The sequence below is a fragment of the Asparagus officinalis genome, chromosome 5 (genome assembly GCF_001876935.1).
Source record: "Asparagus officinalis chromosome 5, Aspof.V1, whole genome shotgun sequence".
Lineage (NCBI taxonomy): Eukaryota > Viridiplantae > Streptophyta > Magnoliopsida > Asparagales > Asparagaceae > Asparagus > Asparagus officinalis.
The window spans coordinates 123713664-123722916 of NC_033798.1; the positions used below are offsets into that span (position 1 = coordinate 123713664).

The following is a 9253-nucleotide window of genomic DNA, read 5'->3' on the forward strand; positions in this document are numbered from 1 at the left end:
GGTGGCTTTTTAACAGATGTATTTTCTTTTGGCGAGTTGTGAATTTGTGATGTTTGTTTGTTGCAATTTTTTTTGAGGTAAAATATGGCAAGTTGCCCTAACATAATCTGTATATATAATGTATTAAAAACCAAAACACCTTACATAGATATTTATCTACTTGTGATTTGCACGGAATCCACATTTGTAGAGGAGCGGACCTATGTCGTCACTCAACTAGAGGAATACTCATGAAATCACTCTTAGATACCTCAGGAATATATACAAAAGTAAGGATTATAAAGTAGCAATCCAAAATCAGGTGTGTTAATTACAAAGATACTGTCCAAAAGATGATGAAAGGTAGGCGGTGGATCTGCAGGCTCATGCTGATTAATGGATCCTTGCATCCCCATCGCTGTCTTCACTGGATGAAATTACATTCGAGAAGCCTCTCTCCCGGGTGAGATTTTTTAGCTTGAGGGTCTTCTTCGATGATGCTGCACATGTCCAGAAAATCATATAGTGAGCGATATTGGAGACCAATTGTTGAGGGGTAGAGACTATGCCTGAGTGAATGAGGTTATTGCATGCGAGCTCTCCATAGGACCCAGCAGATGGTAGGAAAGCATAATCCCCATAGTTTTCATACTAAAGTCTTAACATACCCATCGAAGCATATATCAAAACAATGATTGGTGTGACGAGGGAGGGATGAAATGCCAATTCTAGGAAGAAGAAATGCCCAAACTTGTTTGGTGAATTGGCAGGAGAGAAAAAGGTGGTCGTGTGATTCCTGGTCGCTGCAAAAGGAACAGGATGAGTCTCCTATACCCACCTTTGTTGAGAAGCTTGTCCTTGATCTTCAGTTTAGCCATGGAGAATAGCCAAAGGAAAAACCTAACTCTGCTAGGAAGTAAGATATTCCAGATAACAGAGCAATGAGGATAACGAACACGTCCATCAGATAGCAAGGGGTACAGAGATTTAACTGTAAAGATCCCGGAGTTATTGATGGACTTCAGTTTGTTTGTTGCTATTAGTGAAGTTTAACTAAGTTAAGAATCTACATCGGAGGTAGGTTTTATGAATTACGATTTCCTATGACATTTGAGTGGAGAGACGAAAACATCTATTTAATTCGATTAGTTCCTTTTAATTCGTTTCTGCTACATAGATTCAAACCTTCTCTAATTAGTATGCTCTTTAGACTAATGTTTCGAACTGTAGAATATAGTCCAGACATAATCAAGTAAATGTGGAGCCTAATATACAGAATATTTATAAGTTCATAGATCATTTGTAGAAAAGAAGTAATTAGAAAGATTTACTTAGAATTTTTCTTTCCTTATTACTGCTTGTGGACGTCTTATAAAAGGGAAACGGGTAGCTACAACTGCATATGCATTTACCTAAAATTGAAATGGCTTTGAAATTGATACACATGCTATTTATAACTTATGTCGAGGAGGAAGCTACGGTAGAGTAGATAAATATCAAAACAACTTTATATAGATTAAATTCTCAAAAAGAGAAACGCACATTCTAAAAGAATAAATTCTCTGAAATCTGATATTGTCTGTTGTTGCAAATATTTGTGGTAACAAGTTTACACGTGTGCTACTGCATGTGCAGATTACAATTGTTTTTTTCCTTTGTTTTGCAGAATGCCATACGCCTCTATACGCCAAGAGACATTAATTACAGCATATGAAACTAGATTGGAAGGAGGCAAAACAAAAAATCCAGAACAATGAGGTAATTCTCAGTTGCAAATCAATTCTTTTTTTTTATATACAGTAGAAATCTGGGTGAGATATCCTGTTCATTTCATATAATATAAACTGTCAAACAAATTAACAAACTTGAAAATGGGGATCAAAGTGGAAAATAACCAAATGATTAATCTAGAGATTAGGGAGAGGACTTTGTCATCACCTAATGCATAGTAAAAATGTAAGATAAATTCGACAAGACCCCATTAAAAGGCAACTAACATATTGCTAAGGGTGGACATACAGCATACCGATATTTACACCACATAGTTCCAAGCACATAAAAGTTTATAGCAGACACAATCCTAAAACCCAAGACCCAAATCAGAAACCGAAGTCTTGAACATTGATGAAAAAAAATGAGGCTATGGGGCCTTGAGAAGGTTATCGCCAGCCGCATCTTCTACTTCGTCATGCAGCAGGTTCCTCACCCTGTGGTCTCTTGCTGTCTTGTACACACGCTCGGCATTTCTACTATTGGAAAATCCTATCCAAAATAGCACAAAATGTGCTATGTTAGATGCAAGCTTTTGAGGGGAGGTCTTGATGTAGAACACACTGCGAACAAATTCATGGAGAAGCAGAACCGACACAAGCCCAAATGCGGACCCGGTCGAGAAAAATAATTTGCATTAATAACGGGTCATATCTCTCAAACCGTAAGTCAGAATTGGACAAATTATATATGTAAATCGCGTATTTTTCGAGACAGAGTCAACTAAACCCATCGATGTTCGGTTTGTGACCGTCCGTTCTGCCAAATTCCCTCTGAAATTGAGAGATATCAACGTTTTGTCAATTTTTTTACTATTTTAGGTAATATATTAGGAGTCTGTTTTGATTAGGAAGCAAATCCGGTTTGATTCCAAATTTGATCGATTTACTCCCCTAATCCTAGAGAGTCTTTTAGGAAGAGTTTTGTTATTTCTATTTTTTGTAAAGTTTGAGTCATAGTAGGAGTCTTGTTCATTTTTTATTTAAGCAGAGTATTGTAAGCCCTAGAGGTATAACTTTTTGTCAATAAAATTTCTCTTTTAATATTTTCTTCGTGGATTCAAAGTTCTTCGTGGATTCGGAGATCGTTCTTTGTGCATTCAGAGAACACCCCGTGGTAAATTCTGAGGTTATCACTTACACGCTGCGTCAGGTCTGGGAATCATTGAATATAGAGTTGTTCCGACTACTCCAAATGCACCAACAAAAGGTAGGGAGGAGCACTCTCCATAGAGATTGCATCCTGCTGGTTAACGAGAATTTGCCATTATCTTTCAGCATTTTATACTAAATCCCCAATAACTTTTCAAAATCAGAATAAACCCCCCAATAACTTCTGCAAAACCCTCCATTATCTCTTGGGTAAATTACTAAACCCAAATAACTTCAAAATGACTTTTTTGGTGTTTTATGCTTCTAATTTATAGGGTTATCTGTAAATGCAGAAATTTATTGGGGGTTTTCTACAAAACGCAAATGTTAATACTTACTTTTTTTGTTGTATGTGTGTGTTGGGTTGTTAGTAAAAGTTCTCGCTGTTTAGTGACTTGTATTCATCTAATATCATGCAAGTTACCACTGTAGCACATGTGATTTAAAACATAAAAAAATATTTTCATTTGGCAATGGAAGATATGCACTTATTTCAGCTAGCACAGTTACATTTTTAGCGACTTGTATTCATCTCACATTTATTCAAGACAAACCATAATCATTCCCAAATAACAAATAATTATGATTGAAAAAGTGAACTCGTTATTATCTATCTTTAATGAATAATATCTAAACCTGTACTGACAAAGGCCCAATCCCTTTGAGAAATTATACTAATCCTGATTCATTAGTACGTGTACACAATTCAAGGATATTTACATTTTAATTTGATACATCATGCCGCAATAAATTGAAACATTTAAATTAAATATTTCACTCTCTCGACGGTGGTGCATGCATCGCATTGTCGCTGATCTCAACAATGAGAGAGAGAGCGCTAAAACCAAAGAAATGTCTCCACGTTTCACCCTGCATTTAAACTCCAAGAAGCGGTAATACTCCCCTCCCCTCTCTTCACAATTGAAACCCCTTCACCGAAAACATTTAACACCAACACGACGCATCCTAAGCTCTCTCTATTTATTCCCCCACCACCACGTACCGCTCCAACTCCTACTAACCGAGACAACTAGCTTTAGACACAAAATGCACCGAGCGTTCCTCCTCCTCCTCTCAATTCTTCTGTCTCTTGGCAGCTCATTTTCTGCTAGAATCCCCGCTATTATAGTATTTGGGGACTCGACAGTCGACACCGGCAACAACAATAGGATCCCGACGGTTCTGAAGAGCAATTTCAGACCGTACGGTCGGGATTTTATAGGGGGGAGACCGACGGGGAGGTTCTGTAACGGGAGGTTGGCCACGGATTTCATATCGGAGGCGGTCGGGCTCGGGCCGGTCGTGCCCGCTTACCTCGACCCCTCTTATTCGATCCGGGACTTCGCGACCGGCGTTTGTTTTGCGTCGGCGGGGACTGGGTTGGATAACGCGACGTCGGATGTTCTGGTGAGTTTATTTCATTTGTTAACCTTCTCAGGTAAAAAAATTTTAACAAAAAAAAAAGCCTCGCTAATGCAACCCTTAATTTTATTGATGATCATACATGAGGCTTTTTCTGTTAAATTTCTAAGATGATAATTATTCTTGAACTTTCAGATGCAGAGATCTCTTAAAACTAAGGTATAAAGAGTGTTGATATCCAAATAGGGGACCCAATACATGGGACATGTGAGGTGTCACCATCCGGTTGCATGATGCACTGTTCATAAACAGTGCATCATGCAACCGGATGGTGACACCTCACCTGTCCCATGCCTTGAGTCCCCTATTTGGGTCTCAAGGCATTAATGATATGTTTTGTCTAGGAGTAAAGATTTATTATTATTTTTTTCATTCTTGTGTCATGGTCTAAATTAACTCTCCTTGTGTGCCTACTCGGCTACTCCTACAAGCGAGGGATTGTATGTGGTGATGCTATTTTAGATAGTTTTGTCTACTGTTTGCGTCCTGAAGAGGATTCTGCTGACACATAAATAATAAGAGCAAAATCAAACCATACGGAATTCTCAGGCTCAAGCAAATGCGTCTGATATGACCGTATCAGAGTCACATTTATTGGCTGGCAAGAAATTTACTACTTGAAGTTTACCGTGGGACAGCATACGAGCTATTGAGTGGGATATCTACGAGGAAATGGCAATCAAGCATGGTGACATTTACTCGAAGGGTTTTTTTTGGATGGTAGCCCCTTACATCTTTAATAATTGCACAGTAGCCTCTCGGATCTTAAAATTTGCACATTAATCCCTCAAATTCTATACGGTCTTGCGAAATGATCCCTCGGTTAGTATTTCAATTAAAAAAACTCTAACCACGACTAGGTTAACTCCTAATAAAACATTTGTAATTACGAGATTACCCTTCCCTCTGATGTTTTCGGCCTTTGTAAAAGCTCAATTTTGGGTTAAGTTTCTTTTTTAACTATTAGAGAAGAATAACTCAAGTAGATTTGGGATTTTTTTTAAGCGGGCATTGGTTTAAACCCATTAAAAAGTAAGTTGAGAACATAATAGAGGGATGAAATTGTTGCTTTGCCTCCAACCGTTAGATTTGATCACTAAATATTCCTCTCGAATCTAGCTCGATTTAACTAGAAGGATTACAATACCCTATAGGATTTGAGGGGCTACTATGCAATTTTTAAGATTTAAGTTAATTACTAATATACAATCAATGAAGATTTAGGGGACTAATATCTAAAAAACCCTTACTTAAAATGCTACTATTTAGAAAAATAGTGAAATATAGACATCAAGTGATAGTACTTGAGCATTTTTGAGTCTCTTCCTCTGAGGGAAATTAGAGAATGCAATTAATGTACAAAAATAACATCTTATACTATTACTTTTCATATATCATTTTATTCTTCTCTTAACTTTTTATGATCCTATCTCAATTTTTTAAGTAAGACAATTCTCTTAGACCGGATATTTATCCACTTCACACACACACACTAGACTAATCTGTTTATATAGGAAAAATTATACAATAATCTCTACTCTTAGCATTAGTAGTGTTTTCAAATGGATGCCCAATTATGCATCAATATACTAATCCTCACTCCACTACCCCAATAATGACTTATCATTAATAATATGGGCCCGAAACTGTTGACTAGTTGGAAAACATCAAGTTCGACCAGTTTTCCCTGTATTTGCATGTTTCAGTGAGTTGTATTAAAGTTTATCCTTGGAACTCTACTTTCATGATTTCAAGACCAATGTGCAATCAGGGCAGGGCCATTATTCTTGTGAAAGGGCCCAAGGCTGTCTATTGGCCCACCATTTTAATTCACTTTATGGGAAGTGGGCCCGCATCTACATGGCTCACTGAAGTAGCCAGGTATTCAACAAATACAAGTCATTTCTGTCCCGTTGCAAGCTTTGGAGTAGGGCTGGGCGTATTCGGTTCGGTTCGGTTTTAAGCCCAATCCGCATCCAATCCGAATTTTTCGGATTCTCAAAACTCTCATCCAGATCCAGATTTTTCCCCTTCATCCGAATATTCGGCCCAACCAAAATTCAGTTCGGTTTTGAACCGAATTAACTCCATTTCACAAAAATCTGGGTAAGTTTTAGTTATATCCAAAACTGAAAAGAAGCAATCAAAACTGAAAAGAAACAATCAAAACTGTACAAAGCCACTTAATCAAATTGTATGATCTGAATATAACTAGCTTAATACACTAGGAGGACCATGTAATTATGTAGCCTTTTTTAGAGAAAGAACAATGTTTGGCAGGCGCACACACCTTTTGATGATTTTCGTTAATTTTTAGCTGCCTTTTTCTCATCAAGAATTATCTTATATCCTTGACAGCCTATACTATAGGTTAATTTGATATCCAGCACCAGCAAGCTGTATTCATGTTATCACTGAAATTTGACCAAAACACTAAATTTATCCTTCAACCTCAACATCTTGTATTGATTTACGGAAATCTCACTTAACTATATCAGCGTACTCAAATATATGTTAGTATAAACTCCACCCCACAATTCTTAAATGCTAAACATTCAGCCATAAATTTTCTTCACACCCAAGGCTCGCAGCTACTTTTTGTTTAAGAATTCGGTTCGGTTTTTTTTGGGCGGTTCAGGGGTTCAAACCAGATCCAGACCGGTTTAATTCGGTTCGGACGGTTTAGAGACTTCTTCTCATCCATTTAATTCGGTTCGGTTAACCGATCCATTTTTTCGGGCGGTTTTTTCGGTTGAACCTGTTTGTTTCGGTTTTTGCCCACCCCTACTTTGGAGTACACTGTGGCAGACTGTCTAACTCTGGATTTTGGACCAAAATTTAAATCGAGTCAACTATCAGGATTTTTTAAGGACTAGATTTTATTATCTTAACAATATTGTGTTTAAGCCTCTGAAGATCTTCCACTGGGCCTTATGTTGGGCCGTCATAAGCTTTATGTTGTTTTTCAGGGAGTCATTCCATTGTGGCGAGAGGTGGAGTACTTCAAAGACTACCAAAAGAAACTAAGGCGATATCTCGGCAGGGAAAAAACAAAATACGTAATAAGCGAAGCGATCTACATCATCAGCATCGGGACCAACGACTTCCTAGAGAACTACTTTGCTTTTGTAACGGGCCGGTTCAAGCAGTTCACCGTGGACCAATACGAGGATTTCTTAATCGGGCTCGCCGGAGAGTTTATAAGAAAAATTTATTGGTTGGGGGCCCGCAAAATTTCTTTCACCGGCCTAAGCCCAATGGGCTGTTTGCCATTGGAGAGAACTACAAATGTTTTGAATGGACACGGTTGCATCGAGGAGTACAATAAAGTGGCGCGAGATTTTAATGTTAAGCTTCAGGCTTCGATTGAGGAGCTTTGTGCGTCGCTTCCTGGGTTAAGGCTTAGGTATAATGCGGTTTATGAGCGTTCATTGACAATTATTCAGAATCCGTCGCTTTATGGTAAGTCAGGCCCATTAACTGCAAGCCCATTTGGTTTTTTATTTTATATTTGGATTAATACTAGATACACACTATACTATAGGGTATTTCTCAAATAAAAGGTATCACACGAAGTCAATGTCTTACAGATAGACCCGTATTTGGCCCTTTTCTCTCATCTTTTTTTTTTTAATATATAGAAAAGATAGTCTATGGCTCAAAATTCTTAAACTGAAACGGAAAATAAAATAAAAATACTAGTAAACTTACATGATCAATTAGCAACTTCGCCTACTCTTAATCATAATCATCATTAGCATGGTTTTCCCGTAGGATTTATTTTAGCCTAGATTGAGCTCCATATTAATTTTATTTCACCCGCTTTTGCGATAAGATTTTTTTTTTATCATGTCCAACGTGTGATGCTAGGACTCGAGAATGTACGCGAAGGATGTTGCGCTACGGGCAAATATGAGATGGGATATTTATGCAACGAATGGGATCCTCACACGTGTGCCGATGCAAACAAGTACATGTTTTGGGATTCGTTTCATCCTACGGAGAAGGTGAACCGTTTGATGGCGATCTCTACACTCAACACGAGCTTAGCTGAGTTCGTGTGAGAGCTTAATTAGTAATTGAGGAAACAAGTACATGTTTTTGTATACAAGCGTGCATTTGTAATTGTACATGTAGTATTATTGTGTGTGTGTTTATTCATAATCTTACCTAGCTGTTTTCAGCAAAAGTTGGTTCTGTTGAGGAATTCACTATATCTTCTTTTGATTACAACAAATTCAAAGAAATAATCTTTTTATAAGATCTTTTTTACACAACAAAGCAAAATTTACAACTCTTGAGAAAATAACACAAAAATCGTCTATCGATTCTTGTTTTTGTGGGACTTTGCCTGTGCCGGGAACGCTTTGGTTCGTGGACCGCCGAATCACAGATCGTGAAGGGGGTTTACTGATTCTGACTTCGTTTATCGAAGTGAGAACTTGAAACGATATCTTATCAAAGTAAGATAGCCGTTCTTCTTAAAATCAAGTCAAAGCTTAATTTCAAAGAGTTGCACGAAATCTCAAATCTGCTCTCTCTGTTCTGGATTGCTCGAAAATATGCTCGATCCTCCTCAGTAGTGACCCTAGGGGGGGTATTTATAGCCTCTGGGGTTCATAACTGAAAAAACTCAACAAACGACGAAATTAGACTGGCGAGACAGTGTTTACTGTCTCGCTGGGCGAGACAGTGTTTGCTGTCTCGGCCCGCGAGACAGCAAATACTGTCTCGGAAACAGTAACCGCATGCAGTTTTCGTTTTAACTGCTTTCCCACGTTTCAAACTCCGTTATTTTGGCAGTTATCCACGTGATTTTCGCCCACGATGTTTCCCACGTCCCTTGGCAGTTAATGGACACGTGTAGGGCAGTTACAAAGGTGGTTTTGACCATTTCAACACTGTCTCGCTGGCGAGACAGCAAATACTGT

The 9253-nt window shown here is 38.1% G+C and overlaps 1 protein-coding gene across 2 annotated transcripts; it reads left to right on the forward strand.

Moving 5' to 3' along the window:
* On the forward strand, positions 3785-8519 carry LOC109841098 (GDSL esterase/lipase At2g04570-like). 2 transcript variants are annotated; one of them, XM_020409964.1, is made up of 3 exons: positions 3785-4307; positions 7274-7784; positions 8193-8519. In XM_020409964.1, exons 1-3 carry the CDS (start codon positions 3948-3950, stop codon positions 8384-8386), a joined length of 1065 nt encoding a protein of 354 aa, XP_020265553.1. In that variant the 5' UTR covers positions 3785-3947; the 3' UTR covers positions 8387-8519. The 2 variants fall into 2 exon arrangements, with proteins under 2 accessions (XP_020265553.1, XP_020265554.1); XM_020409965.1 differs by having other exon boundaries at positions 3799-4307; positions 7292-7784.